At 43.1% G+C, this 27,129-nt stretch overlaps 1 protein-coding gene across 4 annotated transcripts in view; it reads right to left on the reverse strand.

Annotated features, from left to right (window-relative positions):
* The window catches only part of LOC126272718 (solute carrier family 12 member 6), a 1,173,553-nt gene that overhangs the window by 169,437 nt on the left and 976,987 nt on the right, over positions 1-27,129 (reverse strand). For all 4 annotated transcript variants that reach the window (XM_049975756.1, XM_049975759.1, XM_049975758.1 and 1 more), the window contains exon 2: positions 7,254-7,333. In XM_049975756.1, coding sequence (XP_049831713.1) covers positions 7,254-7,333 — 80 coding nt within the window. The remainder of the gene's footprint in view (positions 1-7,253; positions 7,334-27,129) is intronic.

Consider the following 27,129-nt stretch of genomic DNA (forward strand, 5'->3'; position numbering starts at 1 on the left):
GGGCAGACATGTTTTGTGTATCTGATGCGCCATAATGTTGTCTGCCGCTGATGTGTTTATGTTTCAGATAATTGGCAGTGTTCGACGAGAGCAAACTCCGATCGGGGTATTACGTGGAAGAGGGAAATTTAAGCATCGGGATCGGTGTCTATGGTTACGTTGTTAGTGTCCTGTAATTCCATCTTTCCGGTGGAGCGTTGTGGTTTGCTGGAAGCCTAATTGTAGCTCAAAGCTGAGTATAATTACACTTTATCTTCTGGACCGTGAATCTCCTGTATCTGGTAGAACCTTTCGGTCTGCTCGCGTCCATCACTAATTTTCAACATAAAATTGAAACGGCTCCATTTTAAGACTATTTAATATGATATTAGTATGTTCTAGCCATGAAATGTATGTGAACCTCGTATCTGTGAGTAATACTAAAGAGAATCTTAATTGAGTGTATTAATTTGATAATAGTTGTAATTTCTTACAATTGCTTAAGATCAGTCCATGGAAGATGTCTTAGTCAAAATAGCAGGTCAGCAACTGGAAGCAGTTAATTCCATAAATTATCTGGGAGTACGCATTAGGAGTGATTTAAAATGGAATGATCATATAAAGTTGATCGTCGGTAAAGCAGATGCCAGACTGAGAGTCATTGGAAGAATCCTAAGGAAATGCAATCCGACAACAAAGGAAGTAGGTTACAGTACGTTTGTGCGCCCAATGCTTGAATACTGCTCAGCAGTGTGGGATCCGCACCAGGTAGGGTTGATAGAAGAGATAGAGAAGATCCAACGGAGAGCAGCGCGCTTCGTTACAGGATCATTTAGTAATTGCGAAAGCGTTACGGAGATGATAGATAAACTCCAGTGTAAGACTCTGCAGGAGAGACGCTCAGTAGCTCGGTACGGGCTTTTGCTAAGGTTTCGAGAACATACCTTCACCGAAGAGTCAAGCAGTATATTGCTCCCTCCTACGTATATCTCGCGAAGAGACCATGAGGATAAAATCAGAGAGATTAGAGCCCACACAGAAGCATACCGACAATCCTTCTTTCCACGTACAATACGAGACTGGAATAGAAGGGAGAACCGATAGAGGTACTCAGGGTACCCTCCGCCACACACCGTCAGGTGGCTTGTGGAGTATGGATGTAGATGTAGATGTAGTTGTTGGAAGCAGTTTTAGAATTGGACATGAGTTATGTGAAAGCCAGCCAGTTAAATTTGATTAATGGTGGTTTTATGAACATTTTTTTAATTAGTGAAAATTGGTTGAGTAAATTTTGAAAGATTTGTGTCTATCGCACTTAAATGCATTAATGTTATAATTTGAGTACTGCTGCTTGTTCTGTAGGGCAGGTGTCTTTATTAAAATCGCTGTTTCATTTAACAGCATGTGTTTGTAATAAAGAAGTGTATGGCAAGTACAAACAGGTTATGTGTTTAATTTCGATGTGTCGAAAGGAATAACACATCATGTTTACTTCGTCTGCTTTTAAGCGCCAACTTCCTTGTAGATCAACGTGGCGTACAGCTATCGCAAAACGAATTTCATGTTTCACCTTTTGTTCAGACTCTGCCCGTCCCAACGCGCTTGAAACCCATGGCGGGTCATGGGCATTAATTCCAGGGAGGCCAGCAAACATAGAGGGCAACCCCTTTCCTTCCCTTTTACCGGACACATACGTTGCTGTCCTAACGACAACTGGTTCTACGACTAAGATGATGATGACTGCCACCACCAGCACCACAACTACTGCTGCTCCTGCTGCTAACAATAATAATGACAGTTACTTTTATTTATGAATGAACTAGTGGATTGGACGTCTGAGCATTGTTATCTGTAAAACAAGTTAACTCGGTGATCCTTCTTCTTCCTTAATCTTTCGATGAGGCAGCTGTGACATTATAAAGTACGACAGAATGAGATTTTCACCCTGCAGCGGAGTGTGCGCTGATATGAAACTTCCTGTTAGATTAAAACTGTGTGCCGGACCAAGGTAGGAGACGAGGTACTGGCAGAAGTAAAGATGTGAGGGCGGGGCGTGAGTCGTGCTTGGGTAGCTCAGTTGGTAGCGCACTTTCCCGCGAAAGGCAAAGGTCCCGAGTTCGAGTCCCGGTCCGGCACACAGTTTTAATCTGCCAGCAAGTTTCATAAAGTATGACAGTCAGCCGAGCACCTGTTCTGGTTGCAGGAAGGAGGGCCAATTGCAATCTGAATGCGTACAACGAGGTGTCGTGCAGCTCACATTGTCAGAAGAGTCCGTGCCACCCACTCTGACCGTACCAGTAACTTACGCTGTGGCCCTCGTCATGCTGACAGCGGCGCCCAGCGTGTCGGGTGGTCTCTCCGATCGGCACTCCCCCCCCCCCCCCCCCCCAATCCCACCACCATCCGGATGATGCAGTCACTCCACCGGACGACACGGCCGCCACCCGGACGCCTCACCACATGCTTGACTTCTTCAATATACCAATCGAAGCCTTCAAACCACATCGACACTCCTCCTTGCCGCCGTCCGTTGTGTGAACAGCGCTCGCTGCAATGGCGGAAACGTCGTCGTCGCTCGCCCACAGGTCCTCACGAAACTCTTACCCATGATGATGTAAAAACTGCTCAATCAGCCAACGGTCCCACACAGATGTCAGCGGATGGCATTAGTGATGACACAACACATTTTATTGGACAAACAACCAGTGGAGGCTGCCACAAACATAGTATCGACTGGTGCACAAGTTGAGACATATTTCTCCTTGCTGATGCCTGGTGATCTCTTTCAACAAGATGGCCCTCAGTACGAGGGGGTGTGTGGTGAGGACGAGTTGCTCCTCCACAGGACTGTCTACCCCTCTTCCTCCAAAGAGGTTACCCATTAATACAGGAATTGATACACAATGGCCGGCAGAACGGGCCCTCCTTGCACTCCCCATTCCACACTTTCCACAGCGATGGTAGACATGCGTCCATCACTGCTAGCACAGACTTACCAGTTCACTGCGCACTGAACATCAATATTACTGGCACCGTACCAAAGCAGCAGCTCCTCCATGATATACTTCAGGCATCTGATGTCTATGTCGCCCTTCGTTAAGACGTTCATGTTGCTAAGCTGCCACCAGTTTTTGGGTATGACACATAAGCTTCTGTAGACAGTCACTCAGGATATGGAGTGGCATTTTACATATGCAAACGAATCTCTACCACGGACACGAAACTTCTCCTGCCGGCCGTTGGTGGCCGAGCGGTTCTAGGCGCGTCAGTCTGGAACCGCGCGACCGTACGGTCGCAGGTTCGAATCCTGCCTCGGGCATGGATGTGTGTGATGTTCTTAGGTTAGTTAGGTTTAAGTAGTTCTAAGTTCTAGTGGACTGATGACCTCAGCTGTTAAGTCCCATAGTGCTCAGAGCCATTTGAACCATTTTTGAACTTCTCCCATCCGTCAGGGGCACGGCTTTAATGATATTCGACACGTGCGTCATCAATATCTATGCCCCAACTGGCTCCACGAATCGTTGGCAGCGCTCCAAGTTGTTCACAGACGACATGGCTCCCCTGTTTCCCATTTGCTATGATCGCTTCATTGAGGGTGGTGATAGCAAAAGCATCTCCACCTGACGGACTAGATACCTGGTTGTTCACCGTGTCCAATGCTGCATACCTTGGTCGACGACTTTAATCTCATTGATGTTTGGAACAAGTCCACCTTGGAAACGTACTCTCACAAGCAGAAAAATTGTCCCTTGCTTTTTCAGACAATTGTGTCATCATCTGAACGCTCACTCTACCATCTCTTTCGGTCTGGTACAGCAAAAGGTTCTGGAAGCTTAACACTTCCCTACTTAGAGATCTGCGCTGCCAACAATGTATTGCAAGTATATGGGTGCATCTCCCAGAGCACATGTCCAAGTTGCACTGATGACTCAAGTGCGCAAAACCTGCAATCACACAGGTCTTCATGCAATATGGCAAGGAAGCAGTGGATGGCATTGGGACACTTTCACTACATCGTCTTCCACAAGCTCAATGCACTCTCCCCTCACTATATCGTCCTTCACAAGCTCAATGCACTCCCCCCCATGTCCTTCGAGAACACCAGTGCACATCTCTTCATTCCTCAACTTGATAAATTGCGGGGCGATGTGGAATATTCGCAACGAAAGGATCTTCTACACGAGGAATCGTCGTCCACAGTCCACGCTGCATCTGACCATCGTCGTCGACGTCGTCTTTTCGTCTCTCCCCTCAACCATCTCAGATAGTACTCACCACACAATGCAGAGGGTGTGGTGTCTGCCTCTGCTGACCACTAACGTCACTTTTACGACGACTATCCGATGGCAGCGCAATAGCTGTGGTCTGTTGGCTACTGTGGTACTAGTCTCCACTAATTTTATGAGTGTCTTCAGTCACGTTCCACACACATTCCTTCTTATGGTCATGATGCATGTGGAGTTCCTGCCCTTCTTTGTGGACGTAATTTGCTGTTTATTGCTTCCCACTGTCTCTATGTCTAGGTCAACGGGAGACTTGTTGGACCGATTCCTACATGCCACTCTGTGCATCAAGGATGCCCCATGACCCTGCTACTGTATGCCATCGCACTAGAGCCCCTCACTGCTGATTTTATAAGCCGCCTACTGGGTCTCATCTTGTGCGATCATATTTATTACCGCCGATGATACGCTTTTCGTCCGCTACACACCAGATCTCAATAGCGCCCTCCAATGGATCCAGCAGTGCGGACATGTTTTGATTAGTGTTCTTAACGTCTGCAAGTCGATGATGATGCATATTGGATGTGGAATCCAGGATGTGGCACCAGACCAGCTCCCCGTCGGTACCACCCATCGTTATTAGGTATGGACTTCAAAGGCTGTACACACCGCACCGCGGCACTGGCTTAATTAATGGTAAAAAAAGGTAGAAGGAATGGCATCTTAAACAAAAAAAAGGAAAGAAGGTTGGAAGAAAACGTGACCAGAAAAAAGGTCGGAAAATACTTGTCTACTGATCTCAAGGACTGGGGTTCAAATACACTAGACTGGAAAAAAAGATAAAGGGTCGGGATTCAATTCCTCGATCGGTTATCTCTACATGTGACATTTTTGCATTCGCACAATGATTCAAAGGAGGGACTGTGTTACGATTTCCGCAGTGAAACAACTTCAGAAGACGAATTCAGTATCTCGGCCTTCTCTCTCTTACTTTCCGTTTAGGTTAATTACAATTCGCAGTCAGTAACATCCGTAATGTATTACACGAAATGACCGCAATAAAAATGAAATGGTGAAAAAACATGCCAGACAAACAATAATCACGCAGCTGGTATCATATGTAACCCAGACATCAAGGCGACCTTTCTGTGGGTTTACTGTAGGTCGAGTAGCACAATCTTGACTGCAAGAAGCCTGCGCTCTGACTGAACGGTACGCGAAGGGGAAAGGCGAAATGACAGCCGTCTCATAGACGGATGATACCAGTGAACAGTCAACACACAGCGGGAGAAACCATGAAGGTATAGGAAATGACAAAATTTTCCTATCTACAAGGCCAAATCACACACTGTAGTGCAAATACGAATGATTGTACAGTATACTTCAAACAACGAAACGAAGACACTGCAAGCAGACGGGCACCAACCAAGACAACTTTCTCAATGACCAACACATGGTTCTACACTGAAGAGCGAAAGAAACTGGTACCCCTGGCTAACATGGCGTAGGGCTCTCGCGAGCATGCAAATGTGCCTCAACACAACCCGACATGGACTCGACTAATATCTGAAATACTGCTGAAGGGAATTAACACCATGGAACCTGCAGGGCTGTCCATAAATCCATACGAATACGCGAGGGTGGAGATCTCTTCTGAAAAGCATGTTACGCAAGGTTTCCCAGTTTTGTTCATGTCTGGAGAGTTTGGTTGCCAGAGGAAGTGTTTAAACTAAGTGTTCCTGGAGCCACTCTATAGCAGTTCTGGACGTGCGGGGTGTGGTATTGTCCTGCTTGAATTGTCCAAGTCCGTCGAAATGCACAATGGACATAAATGGATGCAGATGATCAGGCAGGATGCTTGCGTACGTGTCACCCGTCAGAGCCGTATCTAGACGTATGAGGGGTCCATACCACTCCAAAAGCACACGCCCACACCATTAAAGAGCCTCGACCAGCTTGAACAGTCCCCTACCGACATGCAGGGTCCATGGATTCATGAGGTTGTCTCCGTACCCGTCCACGTCCATCCGCTCAATACAATGTCAAACGAGACCCATCTGACCAGGCAACATGTTTCTAGTCATCAACAGTCCAATGTCAGTATTGACGGGCCCAGGCGAGGCATAAAGCTTTGTGTCGTGCAGTCGTCAAGGGTAAACGAGTGGGCTTTTTGCTCTGAAAGCCCATATCGATGATGTTTCGTTGAATGGTTGGCACGCTGACAGTTATTGATGGCCCAGCATTGAAAGCTGCAGCATTTGCGGAAGGATTGCACTTCTGTCACCTTGAATGATCCTCTTCAGTCGTCGTTGGACCCTTTCTTGCAGGATATTCTTCCGGCTGCAGCGATTTCGGGGGTTTGCTGTATCATCTGATTCGTGATATTCACGGTATACTCGTGAAATAGTCGTACGGAAAAATCCCCACTTCGTCGTTGTCTCGGAGATGCTGTGTCCCATCGCTCGTGCGCCGACTATGACACCACGTTCGCCGGCCGGTGTGGCCGAGCGGTTCTGGGCGCTTCAGTCTGGAACCGCGCGGCCGCTACGGTCGCAGGTTCGAATCCTGCCTCAGGCATGGATGTGTGTGATGTCCTTAGGTTAGTTAGGTTTAAGTAGCTCTAAGTTCTAGGGGACTGATAAGTCTCATAGTGGTTAGAGCCATTTTGAACACCACCTTCAAACTCACTTAAATCTTGATAACCTGCCATTGTAGCAGCAGTAACCGATCCAACAACTGCGCCAGACACCTGTTGTCTTATATAGGCGTCGCCGACCGCAGCGTCGTTTTCTGCCTGTTTACAAATCTCTGCGTTTCAATAGGCATGTCTATACCAGTTTCTTTGGCGCTTCAGTGTAATACTGACAAAGAACTGAGACAGAAGTTTCTCAGAGTGCCTCTGGAGCACAGAAATCTGTAGAGGTCAAACGTGGTACTGCGGATTGAAATTAAAAATCAGGTGGACATATAAAGAACATCACGAACAGGTGCTAGAATGACTATACGACGAATATCGACGTTACTCAATGCACATGCAGCGGCAGTACTTACGGAGTAGAGGTAGAGGTTGGTTTCGTATCCGGACATCTTCTCGCGGTCCGAGACGAATGGCTGGTCGTCGGTGCCATCGCCTGAAACAAGAAACACCCTGGTTTAAAATCAGTATTGTACACAACGAATCCTGCAAACCTGGCTGTACTGCCAAGTACCCTGACAATTTTTTCGTAATATCACTTCTGCAATATATTTAGTAAATTTTATAATTTTATCAGTATGGTTAATAAAAAACGAAACATTGCTAAAAATATTAGTCAAACGAATTAAACCGATGGAAATGTTGCACTTAACAAATTGTGTGTTTCACTGTACTAAAGCCGGCCGCGGTGGCCGTGCGGTTCTAGGCGCTTCAGTCCGGAACCGCGTGCCTGCTACGGTCGCAGGTTCGAATCCTGCCTCGGGCATGGATGTGTGTGATGTGCTCGGGTTAGTTAGGTTTAAGTAGTTCTAAGTTATAGGGGACTGATGACCTAAGATGCTAAGTCCCATAGTGCTCAGAGCCATTTTTTCACTGTACTAAATAAACTCTAATGTATAAATTATCTAAAAAAATTGAAACTGAAACAAAATCTACATCTTATTGTTTATGTCGGCTATTACATATTGGTTTTAGTGTGATGTTTAACAAAGAACACAGTTTATTGGCCCCTCATCAATCGCTAGTAGTCCTTAGCCGGCAGAAATCGGAAAGCATACGGTCAAATAGTATACCTGCTCGCTGATCTTGGAGATACTGTAGCGAACCAGCAACAAGGACTCCATTGTTTTAGGGGACTGATGACTATAGATGTTAAGGCCCATAGTGCTCAGACCCATTTTTGACTCCATTGTTGAACATTACCTAAAGCTCTGGACGGGCGAATTGGCTGCAAGGGCGCTGATGCCGCACTTGCGTAATGCTCTCTCTCTAACATTCGAAAATGGCAACGCTAAGGGGGCCTTAGTTGCACAGTTCGAGTAGCATTAGAGCGTCAGTAGCAAAACAGTGTCGGTTTTCGCGCAGTTCATGTTTTCCATTTTGTTTCGAGTTATTACCTCTGCAATCTATCTCTACGTAAAAAAGTGTATTTTATGAGATTATTTGTGCAGTGTATTAACTGAATGGAAGTATTTGTGTAAGTTGAAAATGAAACAGCAGGAAGAAGGAGACGCTTCCGCAGTGCTATGTGGGACGGGTTTACTAACAGCTCCAACAAACCACTTTGACAGCAAGAGGAAGGCGGTTGGAAAAAGACAGCCGAGTTCCAGTGGCAAAGCAAATCCATAATCCACAATGTCTATAAATATTTAAAATATCTTGTATACAATGATGGTGAGGTGCTGACATGTACAATCACATTCGTTAAGAAAGATTTGGGGAAGGTAAACAAATCAATAGCGATGATACAAAAAAAATGCAATGATATGTTATCGAAATAACAACCATTGTAAGATAAAGACTTGCTAATGTGCAAATTATTTATGCTGCAGCTTGTGGCGTTGGTTTCAGAACTATCCAGCGCCTGTGCCGTGAGGGAAAATTGCCAACGTTGAGAGAAAAAAAAGTTATAAATTTTACCGGATCTGCTAGATCTGTGAAGACGAATACTAAACGATATAGGTTTTGAACACAAACGTAAGAGTGATGGCAGACAATTTTTGCTTGAACACAACGACAGAGTGGCCTCCAGAATTAAATTTTGCGGATGATGAATTCGCTGCGTACTTCAGGCGACATGTGACCTATATTTTATGTGTCTGTTGGTCCAAATTTACCAGCAGCCGTACAGTTTAAGATATTTTATTTTATTCTGAAACCAATTAGTTTCGACAATTCATTTTGCCATCTTCAGGGCCCATACGCTTTTTTCACATCAACGAACTTATCATATAGCACCATAAAATTGGATATCGTGAATTCCAATCGTTGTGTAGCTGCTTCATACAAAAACGTGATGTGGATGAAATGTGGGATACTCAAAATCATTCACTAAAGTACATCTGGCAGAATTCGAGAGAAATTGGGAGTCTTAAGGAACTTGTTCGGAAAAGGGATGCTGATCGCCGTGCGTTTGGGGTCGGCGATGACTTGATTTTCTTAAAGAAAGTAAATTCGTTTACAAATGTAGCAAAACAAACAAACCAGAAGATTATCATTCGGAAACGAATACAGGTAAGTTTAACTTATTTTTTGTTACTGGAGTAAGGTTCCATTATCGTCTTGGGCAACGGCAAGTGTCATTCCGTAGTCACGAACCGAGAGCTCCAGCTAGGAAAACACAGAAGGCTCACGCAGCAGCTTGGCTAACCACGGAATACGTTGCCTTCTCACTTACTGAAACTAGAGCTGAGACGCTGGATATGGTTCGTTTAAACAAAGAATAGCCTAATTATGAGCTAGATGTAATGGCACATGAAAGCGGGCACCAAGCAGTACGCTAACCGCCATATCATGGTCAGTGAAACCCGACTGAGCTCAGTTGGACCCAAATCAAGAGAGAAGTAGCCGTGAAGAACAACATGTTTAAAACCGCTTGTTTGAGCGCTGACTTCATGAGACCTTGGAAAACGTTACAATCGAACAATGGCAGAAACGTCTTCAGCATACTGAAAATCTACAGAAAGAAGATTTTGCTGAAAGATATTGTCCGAAACACTGTAATAGAGCCTATTATCAACTGCAATAACGACTCAGCAACAACGATGAGAGCAGCGAAGAAGAGGAAGATGAAAGAAAAATACGATCAGGAGGATGAACAAAGTGAAGATAGTTGAGATGCGGCATGTACTGGTTGCCCCGAGGAGAACAATATTTATTCATATGGAATTATGAACAAAGCAACGAATTAAGACTTTTTGTTCTTGAAAGACATAAACAAAAATGTACATAAAAAAATTTAACATTCAACGTAGTTGTATTTAAAAACAATATCGATTTATTAAGTATACTATTCTCTGTCTTTGTTCAATGTTAATAATATTAATAGCTGTGTGATAGTCGAATGATTTTATGTAATTACATACTCTGGTCTTGATCTTGGATGAAGATAGACGTGAGAGACATTGTAAGTGTACTTACGTTGCATTTCGGTCAAATAAAAGTGTTTATTTTCTCTTAAAACCTCTATTTATGTATCTTTAGTATCCCTACATGTTAGGAAACTAACGACCTTTTTTTTCTTCCAGAATATCAGAACACGCAATTGCGTGAGCCTATGAATGATTGTTGTCGGCCATATGCACGGCTGCACCGTCTTATTTGAATGTTGCCAATATTAAACGGCACAGAGCCGTGGCAATAAGTTAAAATGTTTGCATTTTAATTGTATTATTTAACTTCAGTGTCATTTAATCTGTCTGCAAAGATTAATAGTAGTTTTTACTAAATTCTTGTGGTTGGCGCATAACGGATCTTTTATCTCAGCTACGTAAATTCACAGAAATTAACTTACTCCGAAATGATCAATGATAAATATGCCACACAACATTATTTCTCTACGCGAACCTATGACAAACCAACATCACTTTCAATGAAATTGCAATGCAAAAAGAACCTGAGATGTTTTGTTAACAGACGGATTAGTTCGATGCTTCACACCGCTCTTTACTTTCATAAAGAAGACTGTGTATAATTAGGCAGTGATAAGTTGTGTTGCCACTTTGGTACGTGATGCGTCGTTTGTTGTGTAACTATATGTACACTATGTGATTAAAAGTTTCCGGGCACCCCCTAAAACATGTTTCTCATATTAGGTGCATTGTGCTAACACCTACACCCAGGTACTCCATTTCAGCAACCTCGGTAGTCATTACACGTCGTGAGAGAGCAGAATGGGGCGCTCCGCGGAACTCACGGACTTCGAACGTGGTCGGCTGATTTTGTGTGTCACTTGCGCAAGATTTCCACACTCCTAAACATCCCCGGTCCACTGTTTCCGATGTGATAATGAAATGGCATGTGAAGGGACACGTACAGCACAGAAGCGTAACGACCGACCTCATCTGTTGACTAGAGACCGCCGACTGCTGAAGAGGGTGGTAATGTGTAATAGGCAAATATCTATCCAGACCGTCACGCAGGAATTCCAAACTGCATCATGATCCACTGCAAGTACTATGACAGTTAAGCAGGAGGTGAGACAACTAGGATTTCATGGTCGAGCGGCTGCTCATAACCCACACATCACGTCGGTAAATGCCAAACGACGCCTCGCTTGGTGTAAGGAAGGTAAACATTGGACGATTGAACAGTGGAAAAACGTTGTGTGGAGTGACGAATCACGGTACACAATGTTGCGATCCGATAGCAGGGTGTGGGTACGGCGAATGCCCGGTTAACGTCGTCTGCCAGTGAGTGTAGTGCCAACAGTAAAATTCGGAGGCGGTGGCGTTATGGTGTGGTCGTGTTTTTCATGGAGGGGGCTTGCACTATCACAGCACAAGCCTACATCGATGTCTTAAGCACCTTCTTGGTTCCCACTGTTGAAGAGCAATTCGGGGATGGCGATTGCATCTTTCAGCACGATCGAGCACCTGTTCACAATACACGGCCTGTGGCGGAGTGGTTACAAGACACTAACATCCATGTAGTGGACTGACCTGCACAGAGTCCTGACCTGAATCCTACAGAACATCTTTGGGATGTTGTCTTGGTGCCAGACCTCACCGACCGACATCAATACCTCTCCTTAGTGCAGCTCTCCGTCAAGAATAGGCTGCAATTCCTCAAGCAACCTTCCAGCATCTTATTGAACGTATGCCTACGAGAGTGGAAGCTGTCATGAAGGCTAAGGATGACAAACACCATATTGAATTCAAGCATTACCGATGGAGGGCGCCACGAACTTGTAAGTCATTTTCAGCCAGGTGTCCGGGTCCTTTCGATCACATAGTGTATATATGTCTACAAATCATACAGTTTAATGAACTGCAGATGTACACACAATTAAAGCACACCACCTGACGTACAGAACGGAACAGAACATACATAACAAAAGCTACACAGGCATCTGACACATTTTGCGCTTTTCTCTCCATCTACTGTGCTGTTAAAGCACATTTTGCACTTTTCTCTCGATCAAATATACTGTTATAAAATTAACATTTCATAAGTAACGCCGGCCGGGGTGGCCGTGCGGTTCTAGGCGCTGCAGTCTGGAACCGCGAGACCGCTACGGTCGTAGGTTTGTATCCTGCCTCGGGCATTGGTGTGTTTGATGTCCTTAGGTTAGTTAGGTTTAAGTAGTTCTAAGTTCTAGGGGACTGGTGACCATAGAAGTTAAGTTCCATAGTGCTCAGGGCCATTTGAACAATTTCTTAAATAACAATGTAATAAAAAACTGTATCGTAAACAAGTTGTACAGTTAGTATTTTGGACTCATTCATGTCCAAAATCCATGTACATCAGATTGGTTTCCACAGTTAACTGGTCTGCTCAGTTGCTGTACAATAATAAAAACACGGTAGGCGTACAACAATCGGTAGTATGGTAATCTGGACATTGTTGGCCTAGATTTCCGCTATCTTATTGCTAATATCAGGTTGTTTAGTATATGTCATACAGGTCAATTATACATTTTCTTTGGTATGATTGAGATTACAGTAGTTACATTTTTACCCTGATAGGCGTTTTTGTCGCAGATTCTTGTACATTTCCATTTCGGATAAACACATAGTCCCTAATGTTGTCCGTAATAATTTTACACACTATAGACGGCTAATAAGTAGTTGATGACAAGGCTTTTATATTCAAATAACATACAGTTGCAATGATTGCATAACGATGTACCTGAAAACCGACGTCAATATTTTACCTTCGAAAACGTAGTTATATTGATTTTTACCAATGCAAGAACTATTAAAGCGAGTAACAGAGGTGTATGTGAATATGAAATGCATGTGACTCACGGTCTGGCAAGTGTGCTAACAGCCACCTGACAGCACGCCTGCCTGTTGCATATAGATCGTATTAGCGATAGATTTCTCTGGTGGCAATCGCTTCCTTATACTGCTACTTGGAGAAAATGGCACTGTGACAACAGTAGGCAGAAGATGCAAATACGAGGTATGGGACAATTCATTCTTACACCGTTTTTGTTTCTATTTTTTCGGTCAGTTTTAGCGCCCCATCTAAGCCTGTGCCCTACGTGGGGCCCGTCTCGCCCTCCCATGCATGGCACAACCCTGTTTTACATAGAACTCGAGAGAAGTAAGGGAGGTCCCCGTGTGGTATCAAAAAACAAAAGGCAATGCCATTGTTGGCCGGTAGCTGCTGATTCTAATTGGAAAGGCTATAATCTCTCCGACACAATGGCACCTCTTCTTCACTGCGAGCGTCGTGTTCTAAAGACTATCTGCCAATGTAGTGTCATGGCTGTGCTGTAAATGACAAGGTTGGGAAGGTGAAACCTGGGATCAGCCGATGGCCTGATTACGTCCAGTAGCACAGTGGAGGCAACACAATTTGACGTCTCCATCCGATGGATGGATCATCACCATGAACAGTGACACAAGCGCTCAGTCTGTTACACTGAGAAAAGGTTTGGAAGGAGGCCTCGGCTATAGTAGGGAGTGGTGGCGGAGGCGGTGGCACAGCACTGTTCTTCCCGAGAATAACTGTTTCAAATTGCAGACGGAAAGATACATTGAGGTTCCGCTAAGGTAGCCTTCTCTGTATTGTCTGCGGCAGAATAACGTGAAAGAGTGACCAATCAGCCTCATGAGAGCAACGCAGCTGCTTGAATAGATAAAAGATGGCATAAAGTCGAAGGGCTTTCCTAATTTTGTTTTAACGTTACACCTGCATCAGAATTCATAAGCATGTGACAAAGAGACGCAAGCGTACCCAGCTAATGCTGGGGAGGACAATGTTATAAATATATTAGCGAACCGCCACGATCTCGATCCCCCCCCTTCGCTCTCTCCATCACCACATTCTCAGCAGTTTGGCCCCTTAGGAATTCACACACACACACACACACACACACACACACACACACACACACACATACATACATACGCGCATGCCCGCGCACGTGCGCTAAATTGCCGTTCAGATATGAAACCATTCACTGAACTTTTTAGACACACCACGTATAAATATATAACTTATGAGGAGCTGCTCGACAATTATACTCCATTCTTCGTAACTCCCTACGCACAGTCAACAACTGGCTGGACTGCCGGTACTCGTGAGATTCCCTCCACTGGTTTCACGCTATTTTCTACAACAATCCTATCTAATGCTCGACTGTCCCTGTCTGTCAATGAATGAGATTTATCTGGTCTTAATTTTGCTGCGCTTGTTCCTTAGCGCTTCTTCTCAGTCATACCACTAACAGTCGACTTGTGCAGCTTTGGAAAGGTTGAAATGTACTTGATGGATATATTACTCAGGTGACATCCAATAACTGTACACTATCAACGTAAGAACGATCCTGATGTAAACAAACACATGCGCGGCGGCTCGTCAGCGGCCGTAGCACAGGTTCACTAGTGTTGTTACACCATTGGAAGAAGACCCTATTTATGCATTAGAAATTTTGTGTTATACTACCGCTAATGAAACTTTAAAACGTTCTAAAGTATTAACATATAGCAATCGTTTTGCTGGTCTGTATGGCGAATCCTTACGCCATTAATTTCTTATTTCAAATCTGTGTACAAATCTTTCCTCTGAACGGTTCTGTGCGCGACGTTATGGTTGGTTCTGATCGGTACAGGTCGGCTTGGTTTGTATATACTCTCTTAATTTATAATTATTTATTTAGAGGGATCCTCTTCAGTCGTACTAATATTTATTCAAACCACGAATAGTTTAGAGATTTTAAAATCCCATTAGTTGGCAATACATAACATGCGATCGGGCCAAAGAGTGTAAGAGTTCCAATCATTGCATCTTGGCGGGAACTGTCCAACGCCGGGCAGCCGCACGGTAGACACGCCAACCACTACTCTTGGACTGACCGCATTTTATGTATTATCAAATACTATAATTTCTAACATCTGAAAATTGGATTTTAAAATCTCGAAACTGTTGGTGGTTTGAATAAATATTAATACAACTGAAGTGGAGCTTCCTAAATTAATTATTACGCCTCTCAGTTGCGGATGTCCTACGTACCAAATCTTGTGCTCTCAGTTTCTCCTTTGAACACGAAATGCCGAAACGGTCAAGTTTTCACCTTCTTTTTCAATAAATTTGAGAAACTGGGAGTAGTATCGTCATAAAAATATCAACAAATCTATACAGTTGTGGTTGCGTACTGGATATGGTAACTTACTTACGGTAGGGGGTTCGATTCTTCTCTATGCTATTTTTTAAAATGTTTATTAAAATGACATCTTGTGTTGTACACTCCAGAGGACATGGAATGTGCGGAGGAAACTCAACCTTTGCATATGGCAATGCAGTGTTCACAGTATATAAGTTTGTAAATGGTATTCCTCCTGTACAGAAGCGCTCCGTTAAATACGTCATTTTCAAGAAAGATCCAAAGGGTGAGGAAATGAAAAAAAAAAAACTATTTCCCGTTGTTAATACAGTACTGAAGAAAATGGGGAGACAGAAAGTCCCCCCCACCCCCTCTTTCCCAACCACTTCTTAACTATCACGCGGGCGGTCACTGCGACGCTTCTCATTCATTCATGTTTCCCACATGTACCGTGAAAATAGCTTAAGCGTGTCGTGTTCTTTTGTGAAGTACAGAGGAGGAACACCGTTAAAAAGTGGTAAAAAGCTGCGACTTTTCAATGTTTTTGAGAAGTTATCGGAAAACATCCGTCAATACCAGTAAACGAACTTGTAGAAATGACATCCGAGCTTACCGGTGTTTCTTCAGTATATCATTATACAGCAAAATCTCTGCAAAACGCTCTTAAAGCCACACACAGCTCTCACAGATAGCTAAAATATGGTTTCCCCCTCGTCCCTTAAGCAGCGTATTACTCGAGTATTACTGTATATTAGTTTATCCCTTTTAAAATTTTATGGAATTTCAGATTTTATTATTTGTGTGCTGTTTGTCGGTTTTATTAATTATCTGTAGGAGTAATGTTCGGTCTAATATGCTTCCATATGTTTTACATCAATACTTCTGACGCAAATGATTTCAATGTTCAAGCAAGTGTTAAAATAAAGCAATTGGAAACAGATGAAACAAAACATTACTAACATTCATTTGTGGGATGTCGAACAGAAGCAAGTACGCTTCCATACGATAATCTGCAGTTGCTCACACGCAACAGCTATCGGCAACCCTTCAGGCACCTCGGGCATGCGTGCAGCCTACATGGCCCCTGAATGCCTCAGCGACGCGGACTCGCCTTATCGCAACAGCGCTAACTGATGCCGCCATTTCCAAGGGACGTATTCGCGTTCGCCACACGTGGCCAGAAAATAGGGCCGCGAGTATTCCGCCACCGACCGCTGTAAAGACCGGTGCCAGAGTTACACAAGTCAGTTCTTCTGGGTTCTTCGAGAGCTTCTCCTAGCCTCCGTGCGGGTGCTATTCACCCCATCGTCTTAGCCGCTCTTGGAGCCCATTGTAGGGACCGACGCCAGTGTATTCAATCTTGACCGTTGTTCGCTTGGCGCAATCAGATTGCGTCCAAGACAGTCTTTTTGCTCATATGCTGGTTTTATTCAGGACAGCTTATTCGGACTAAGAATATTTTCCGTATGTCGTTGTTGTTGTCTTCAGTCCTGAGACTGGTTTCCTTCTTGTCCAAACTGTTTATCGTCCATGTTTCACTTCCATACATGGCTACACTCCATACAAATACTTTCAGAAACGACTTCCTGACACTTAAATCTATACTCGATGTTAACAAATTTCTCTTCCTCAGAAACGCTTGCCTTGCCATTGCCAGTCTACATTTTATATCCTAAGGAGATGCTAATTGAGTTACTTTGTCAGATTCTGGAATTACCATATTGTCAAGTCTTCATACCTGTGAGACACTGCAATTGGGATTTTATTATCGTCGAAGCGGACGTTTCTCTCTTCAGTCAAAACCTTTTGTAAACTTTGATGACTGTTTTTCCTGTGCGAGTGTGAGCGACACATCATTTCTCGTTCAAGTGCACTGTAAAGTGTTGTTCGTGGGGTTACCTTTGCTGAGTAGTGTAGGCGAACTACGCTGATGCATAAAACTAAGATCATTATTATACCCGATTATACACAGCTGAAGTGCCATGGGAAATAAAGTCCAATGAAGTAATAGCAAACGAGGAAGAATATGCAGCGTAATGTTTACATATGGATATTTCTGTCGGTGAACAGGCGATAGTTCACTTTCGAAGAGACCGACACGTTCTGTTGATACTGTTTTTCTAAGAACAATACTACTTCTTCCTTCTATACTGGTGGGTCCGCGTCTCGTGACATCTAATGATCAATTCTGCTTTGCTTAGGCGTGTCCATATACTTTTCATAGTGTGTTTCGAAACAATCACACAGGCGTGTTTCCGCTCTGTAATATCACCTCGCCTGGTTTGGGGAGCTAAAGTTCCATTTCGTTTCACGGTTAATGTGATTTTTATCCTTTTTCAGATTACGTTACGTTTTTGCTATCGATCGGAGTGGCCGGCACGAAAGTAGAGTGCTCAAGGCCACGCCCGCTGCCTGCCAGCAACTGGGCCTGCGGGCTGTGATTCGCCCGCCTCTCGGCTTTGCTGCCATTTAGGTACTGTTAGCGGTGCGGCAGGTCAGAGCAGCTGAAAGCTGTGTTACCTTTACCGTGGTATGTCGAGTGTTTCACGTCTGATCTCAGTGTATTTCTGTCTTTATGTTCTGAGGCATCAAGGGATCACCAATTTAGTATTGGAGGGCAGCGTGGAGGGTAAAAATCGTAGAGGGAGACCAAGAGATGACTAGACTAAACAGATTCAGAAGGATGTAGGTTGCAGTAGGTATTGGGAGATGAAGAAGCTTGCACAAGATAGAGTAGCATGGAGAGCTGCATCAAACCAGTCTCAGGACTGAAGACCACAACAACAACAAATGAGCTTTGACGTGTTTTCGGTGGTGAACAACAATGCAGGAGCGATGCAATGACGAAGGGTTATGTATTAGCAGCCAGTAAAATATTTTCGGGAAGTAGGGAATATTCTCGGTCATATTAAAGCGAGCCGTCCGAACAAAACTCTTGGCGATAGGTAACAATTTATATCGGTGCAGCGACTTCACATGAGACCGGTTTTTGTTACTGTTGAATTTCGTGAAATACACTCAAGAGCAACTGTAACTGATGAAAATATTGTCGCTGTTCGAGCAATGCTTGAAGACAATTGACAGACATATTATTCTGGCGTCGTCCGCCTCTGCAAGTGAAAAATCAAGGCAGCTGACTTTCATGTAGGGGGCCCGGGTTTGATTCCCAGCTGCGTACGAGGTTTTTATCAGCTCGGGGACTAGGTGTTGTGTTGTCCTCACGATGAATTCATCATCATCATCATCGACGCACAAGTCGATGACGTGGCTTCGAATAGAGCTGCAACAGGCGGACGAACAACCACAGATGGGGCCTCCCGGCCAATAATGCCATACGATAATTTCATTCTGGCGACGTGGGACGTCTGGTACAAGTCAAGGCCAAAACATTTTACATCAACAGTAGACGTGAGAAAAGTGCGTTGTCGATGAGGTTCACATAAACTGACTACCTATCAGAAACAACAATGCACTGAATATTGCAGAAAGACTTTGGAAAAATTCCAAGGCGCATCTAGACTTTGGTTCGGAATATCGTTGGAAGTTGGACGACTTCGCAATGCTTGTACGAAGATGGCTGCCTTTTTCCCCTAAAATGGACCGTATTGCTACTCAAGCATTACAAAACAAACCGACCGATACTGCAGATTGGTAAAAAAAGGACTCTTTATGCTTATTTTTGAAAAAGTTCCTAAAAACATCCAAAAGGAAAAATTATTTTACATCACGTTAACGCATCGTCGCATACAGCTGAGTTTCTGGATTCCTTAAAGGTCAGCTCTGTGAACCCTTCACCGTACAACTCTGACATGGTATCTTGTGATTTATTTTTGTTTCCAAAAGTTAAATATAAAACGCATGGAATTACTTTTCGTCAGATGAAGCAAGAGAACACCTGGTTTCCGAAGTGCCTAAGCAAGAGTGGCATTATTGGTTTAAGGATTGAATTCGTAGAATGCAAAAACGTATTCATGTTAAAGGGGAAAATTTTGAAAAACAATAAAATCATTTAAACTCTTTAAAATAATCCTTGTTTGATTTTCTAAAAATTTTCGGTGTTGCCAGCGCATGTGTCCCATTTTCTCAAGCTAGTTCCACTATAAATTCATTAAATGCAAACATCATCACGAAATTGGTTTCACGATTATCAAACAGAAATTATGTCGGTCGTCTTCCTGAGAAAATTTAAAGTTGTGCTGATAGTAGGTCTACTACTTACGCCAGAGGTAAAGGCTGCCGGTTTCTGCACAATCATAACAGCAGGATATGAAAAGAAAACATCAAGTGTCTCTGAAGCGCCTTTTCATTTAGGAATCTCATTTTCTTGGTTACTTTTAATGTAGAAGGATAAACTATATTTACACAAATGCACTGCACGGCGAAATAACGGGAAATGTATTCAAACACTCCGCGAGATTATGACCGAAGAAAGCTATTGATATTAATCACGGCAAGCGAACAACATTAATAGTACTAGTCGCAATGAATATTCGTCAGGGATAACCTGTTACCAAATTCTCTTGATTCTAGAAATTTGTAGGTTGCAGTTTTTTACAATAGTGTCTATTATCGAACTTGCACGGAACATTTTCCAGTAAGACACACTGTACTATTGGTGTGTACTGTAAACTGACAATCGTTCTATTATTAATTTATGTCTTGTTTCTCTCACTTCCTATTTTATGTCATCGAAATAATCGTTCACCATATCGTACGTACTGTCTCAGAGAGACACTTTAACTACCTGTTTAGATACTCTGTTAGATATCTGCTTAATATTTCATTTTCATAAGTCAGATTGTGTAATGACGGTTACTAAAACAGCTGAAGAAAAAAGCAAAATTTGGAGTGTTATTCCGTGTAGCCGTTCAGGGAACCTGAAGGTGTTTTCATAATTCTTATTTTACTAGCCGTTCGTGCAAACCGTGAAAAAAGGCCCTATTGCTATCAATATCTTTGAAATACTTCGGTTAGAAAATTATACAAAATATCAAAGCTTATTTTGTCTGGTATCAAGAGCAGAGGTCATGCACGTACAATCTATCATCTGTGGCACTGTAGTTATGTGCTCCACCGTGGAGCTACCTTTGCCCTACAATAATTATATTTTGGAGATTTTGAATCAAAGTATCATTAAGTATTTCTGCATAATAATTTTTTTTCCCTTTTGATCCCTATTTCCGTTATACAGGGTGAGTCACTAACTATTGCTACCTACAATAACTCTGAAAGTATGATAATAACTGAAAAGTTTGTGGGACAAATGTTGCATGGGACAACGGGAGCCATAATATGACGTTGGTTTTTTGATGCTAGGTGGGGTCGCGTCAGGGATATGAAGGTCAACCTTTTTTTAATGGGATGCTATAGTTTGGTACTGATTTTTTGTTAGCGGCTATAGAGACGAATCCAATTATGTGTAACAGTAAAGTGTTTGAAGGTCAACGAAGGTTAAAAAGGTGGCATGAACGTCCATTTGCAGAAGGTGTCGCTTCAGAGATGTGGTCAACGCTTTTTTTTTAAATGGGATACTGTAGTTTGGTACTTATTTTCTGATAGCGGCTATCGAGACGAATCCAATGATGTGTAACAGTAAGGTCATTGAAGGTCAACGAAAGTCACAAAGGTGGCATGAACGTCCATTTACAGAAGGTATTCGAAGTGATGACCATTCGTATCAATGCGGTACTGCAATCTTCTTATCATGGATTGAATGGAATTCCTTATCACATCGGGACTTATCGAAGCACATGCTCTGACTATTCTCTCCCACGTATCTTCAGATGTAGTTGGAGCGTCTTTATAAAAAATGTCTTTTACGAATCCCCCCCAAAAAAAAAAAAAATCCAGAGGCGTCAAGTTTGGCGAACGAGCCGGCCACGACACGTCTCCTCCGCGTCCAATCCAACGTTTTGGGAACTGTCTCTGCAATTCATTTCTATTCATCACCGAAAAATGTACTGGACACCCATCGTGTTGATACTAGATTCTGTTCCTTGTTCCTAAAGGCATTTCTTCCACTAATACACCCAATGTTTCTAGCAGGAATGTGGTGTACTTCCTACCATTAAGATTTTCGATGAAATAGGGGCCTGTAATACTGTCCTCCAGAATCCCACACCATACATTCACGGATCACGGTTTTTTGTGTGCAACTTGCGGCAGCCAACACAGATTTTCAGTTGCCCAATAATGCACATTATGCAAATTAATATTTCCATGGTTCGTGAATGTAGCCGCGTCAGTAAATAAAATCAAATTAATGAATGTGTCATCCCTCTGAATCTGAAGAAGTTGAGCCCATCGGCGGAATTCAATGCGACGCATACAGTCCGTAACAGTTAATTCTTGGTGGAGACTGATAAGGTAAGGATGATATTTATGGCGATGCAGAACACGAATAACACTAATCTGGCTCATGCCAGATTCCCTTGCGATTTGTTGGGAACTAACATGGATCTCGAGCCACCTCTTTCCTCGTTAGTAACTTTCCTTTGCCGGATATGTTTCCGATGCGTTAAAGATCCAGTTATTATCTATTTATCATACACACATATAAATGTACGACGTGTATAGTGAGCACGCTGAAAATATCTCCCAGCATATAAGTGTCTAGCTCCCACTGAATTTCGTTGGCATTCTCCGTAAATGAGCAGCATATCGAGTTGTTCTTCGAAGGAACACATGCTCTTGTTGGATCAGACCGACGTTTAACAATAAAAGTTACGAGTGACCTGCTTTAGTGATTTTCACCACAAATCCTGTATCATGTCCGTGACATTCTCTCCCCTATTTCTAGATAGTACAAAATGTGCTGCTCTTCTTTGAACTTTCTCGATGTACTCCTTCAATCGTATATATTACGGATCCCATACCGCGCAGCATTACTCCAGAAGAGGGCGGACAAGCATAGTGTAGGCATCTATTTAGTAGATCTGTCGCATCTCCTTGGTGTTCTGCCAATAAAACGCAGTCTTCCGTTCGTCTTCCCGCACGACATTTTCTGTATATTCTTTCCAATCTAAGGTGTTAGTAACTGCTGTTCCTAGATGTTTAGTTGAATTTACAGCCTTTAGAGTTGGCTGAATTATCATGTAAACGAAGTTTAACGGATTCCTTTTAGCACTCATGTGGACGACCTCACACTTATCATTATTTAGGATCAGTTACCACTTTTAGCATCATACAGGTATTTAAATCGATAATTATGAAATGATGACGAGGACAAAACACACACACACACACACATACACACACACACACACACACACACACACACACGCACGCACGCACGCACAATCCCGAAGAGAAAAAATCCGCGACACGGCCTGAGATCAATCTGGCGGCCCCTTGATTGTCAGCAATACAAACAACAAGAAGTTCTGTATCCGACAGTGTATTAATGTTCTCTTCATTTCGCAGTGTAGTTCGCATTTATACATGCTCTGCGGAGTGATCAGCAGAAAAAAGATGGCTGTGAACAGTGTGTGAATGTGAGCGCGCATGCCCGCACGCCCGTGTGTGTGTATGTGTGTGTGTGTGTGAGAGAGAGAGAGAGAGAGAGAGAGAGAGAGAGAGAGAGCGACTGTGGCGAACAGTATGCGGAGAAAGAGGCAGTTGGAAACAGAGAGGGCTGAAGAAATGAGAAGCAGAAAAGGAGGGGGGTAGGAAGAGCGAGTACAACGCCTGTTTGTGACATGTGGCAAATACGTCGGCACCCTAATGAAAAGCAGGTGCAGAGAGAGGGAGCCCAATCTGCTACGCCATTGTGCGTCTGCAGTTGCCACCGTGCGTGTTATTTGTGTAGGTATCTGAATACCTTCGCTGGGCGTTCTCTTTTCTGAAAAATGAGAAACATATGACAGCGGTTCCCGGAATATGCCCGTGAGTCAGAGCTGCGTCTGATAAACTTGTCTGCAAAGTTGTTTTATTTGCTGCCCCCGATGATACGTGCAAGTGTAACAAACCCATGCCGGGAACTGAAGGAAGATTAGCGTTTAGCGTCCCCTTGACAACGATGTTCTTGGAGCACAACTCGGATTGGGTGAGAAGGGGGAAGCAATTCGGCAGTGTCCTTTCAAAGTAAATCGCGGATAACCTAAATCTGGACTGCCGAATGCAGATTTGAACCACTGGCCTCGAGAATGCGAGTCAAACGTGCTAACCACTACGTCTCCTCGCTCGGTATCAGCGAAAATAAAGCAAATTGAGCATTAGGGGGAACCAATTTCTTTTAATGTGGTAGCTGCAGATGATACTGCCAGAGGGACGCGAATGGGAGGTATCATCTTTCATCTTTTCCTGCATGTTTTCCTCATTGCGCGTGTCGCCATAGCTCTCAGTCGGCAGAAATCTGCAGCCTTCGTCAAATAAAGTATGTCCTTCAGATCCCACCCTTCCACGTGTCAGATACGATTCTCTACCAAACAGAAGCCAAAAAAATAAATTCATAACATAATTTAACACGATCGAGCCGCGCATGTCAGCCATGTTGAACAAGTTGTAAGCTACAATTTCTGGTGTAGTCTGAAAAACTGAAATGTGTGCCTTTTTGTCAGAGAGTGAAGCAAACTATCATTTCTTTTTCCCGTTACTCTTTCCGTTTCTTCATTCAGTCACGTCACATAACTTTTTCCTCCTCTCTCCATCAAAGAAAGATAATATGGAATATCTTCGCAGATTGTGATTGGGTCGGTGAATATTTGACTAGTTGAACCCGGTAGTTGTATTTGACGGCGAATATACCGCAGCACAAAAAAAACTAACATTTGAGGCCAAGTAAGCCTTACTGTACCTCTTATGTGTTCAGTATATAAAAACGATTTACATTCTCTCTCTCACCGGTGGCGTGATCTGACTCTGGTCCCATGAAGGTAACCCAGTAGTGGCCAGTCTTATATACAAGTGTTGCTTTCCACTGTTGAATCATACAACAAGGAAAGCCTCAGCTTATCTATGTATCATAGTTGCTGCCACACTTTCCGCTACAACTACAGTCAATTTAGAGGCTAACCTGCTTAGTCTGCTGTTACAAATCTACATGTCAAAGTGAGTCAATTTGTTCATGAACACAGGATGAAAATTTGGTGATTTATTTTCCGCATTGATGGAAGGCTTGCGAGAAGAGTAAGTAAATTACATTTCTTTGTATTCAGTTATGAAAGTCTATTTATGCCAGATGCATAAAATCTCTTATGAAAACCTATAATCTAGTTCTAAATTTCGAGTTGAAAATAGTGTCCTGCACAAAGGAGGCTGTGCTGTTATTAAAACCGAAGCCCGGTTTCCATTCCCTAAGGAATTCTAATACGTGTTGCACAAAACATATTTCAAAATGAATGTCTGGCTTTTGAGGCTTTACAAATTTATTACATTTAACTTACAAGATGAGAAATATATCAAAAGAAAGTACAAGGTTTTAATGTGAGAACCATTTATCAGACAACCAAGACTGATGAATGCGTTGTACGAGTGAAAAAAGTATTCTACGCGTAGCCTAAAAACAGTTCGGAAGATAGTCGTGTATTAGAAAACCCTGCGGAGTCTGTGTGCGGACTTTTAAGGAGACGCTTACAACTACTTCCTTATCGTTTGCAGCTGTTGCAAGCTCTACAGCCTACAGACTACGGGTTACTTGCCAACTTTGCAAACGAAACGTTGATGCATGACGATGAAGATTTTCTGGATCGTGTCGTCTTCAGTGATGAATCGACATTTTACCTAAGTTGAAATGTAAACACACATAAGTGCGCACTTGGGGGCCAGCAACTCCCCACGAGATGGTACAGTTGCAACGTGACTCACCTAAATTGAGTATTTTGTTTTTGCCATATCTCAGCGGAAAGTTTTACGAATCTATTTCTCGCTGAAGCAACTTTATCTGGTGTTTCTTATCTAGATGCAATAGAACTATGGCTCTTTTGGTTCAAATGGCTCTGATCAGTATGGGACTTAACATCTGAGGTCATCAGCCCCCTAGAACTTAGAACTAATTAAATCTAACTAACCTAAGGACATCACACACACCCATGCCCGAGGCAGGACTCGAACCTGCGACCGTAGCGTATGGCTCTTTTCTCAACTGGAAGCAGCTGAACCACAGAACTTATGTGGCATGTGATTGGTTAAACGATTTTGTATTCAACGGCTGGTTGGCCGCAGTGGGCTGGATTACCAAGAGCTTGTTTCGCATGTCCTCCACATTTACCCAATCAGACGTAATGCGATTTTTATCTTTGGGGGTTCATGAAAGATCATGTACATGTGCCTCCACTACCAGTTGATCTACCCGACTTAAGAAACAGAATTGAAGCAGTTGTTGTAACAATTACTCCTGACACACCGACCAAAGTTAGTGACTAACTCCTCTATCGATTCGACGTGGGCTCTGAGATAGTGGTCACACTGAAGAAAAACTGTTTTTCTTGCTGTTTCATTAGATGTATTATTTGTACTTGTAAGCTGAGTTAATAAAGCCTTAAAATCACGAATTTATTTTGAAACATCCGGTACTTCTGTTCTGAGCAGACAGAGGCAGGCATGTGTACCTTCTTGGTATACAAGCCGCGTCATTTCTCATAAAACACTGGAACGTCCGATGGCTGGCACCACCATTGCCGTCAGTCAGTGGTCTTCACTCCTGACGACTATGGCGAAGTTCGAATGTTTTATTCCAAATAAAGCTGCTTGAATACCGAGAAGATTTTATTCAGAGGCAGACACGTTTACATTTCCGCCTAGCGTGGCTGAAATGACAGATAAGGAAGGTTTTCATGATGAAACAGGATGGTCTATGGGTTAGGATACTTCTGAGAGTGTAGAAATCAACATTCTAGTGGGCGAAGAAGAAAATTGCGACTTAAGAACCACTGGTTTAAAAAATGTGCGGGACAAGGACGTAACAGTCAGAACATGAGAAAGAGAGATAGAAGAAGAAGAAGAAGAAGAAGGAGGAGGAGGAGAAGAAGAAAAATAAATTTTCATTGCATAAATGTTACATTATATAATGAACGAAAATGGTACACTCGTACAATTACACTTGCAGACAAAATGTAGGCTCTTCTTACAGTTTTCAGTTTTAGAACTTATCATTTTCAATTAAACAAATATAAAACTGTGTTGACCCTTCAACGCGCTACATACCGGCCTTTCTCTCATGGCATGTTCATACCACCGACCTGCCCCGGCTTCGCACATGTATCTATGTATGTAAGGGCGAATGACTTGTCTGGCGTAGTTGCAATAAATTATACGCACAAATCTTTCTCGCTTATCATTCTGTCTGTTGGTGAAAAGGATATCAAAATCCTGAAATTAGCCTTCACCCACACGCTTGAAAACACGCCAAATGACTTCCACTCATCATAGCTCAGCCAATTTGCACGGAACATTTATAAATTATATACACGAAACATACTTGTGAATCAGTCTACCTATCAGTGAAAACTGTATCAAAACCTCTACAGATATTCCGGAAATTAGTCTTCACATACAGCCAGGAAAAAGAGTTGGAGGAGTGAAACTTATGGCACTTAAACAGATTTTGGTGAAGCTTTGCTGCTCTCCGGAGTTGCAGCACTGTTTACTGCTTTTCGCACCAGATACCGCTTCCTGTGTTACTGAACAACTCGTGTCCTTATGAAACGAACTTGCAACAATTGCTCGGCGTAAATTTCGCA

The sequence above is a fragment of the Schistocerca gregaria genome, chromosome 5 (genome assembly GCF_023897955.1).
Source record: "Schistocerca gregaria isolate iqSchGreg1 chromosome 5, iqSchGreg1.2, whole genome shotgun sequence".
Classification (NCBI taxonomy): domain Eukaryota; kingdom Metazoa; phylum Arthropoda; class Insecta; order Orthoptera; family Acrididae; genus Schistocerca; species Schistocerca gregaria.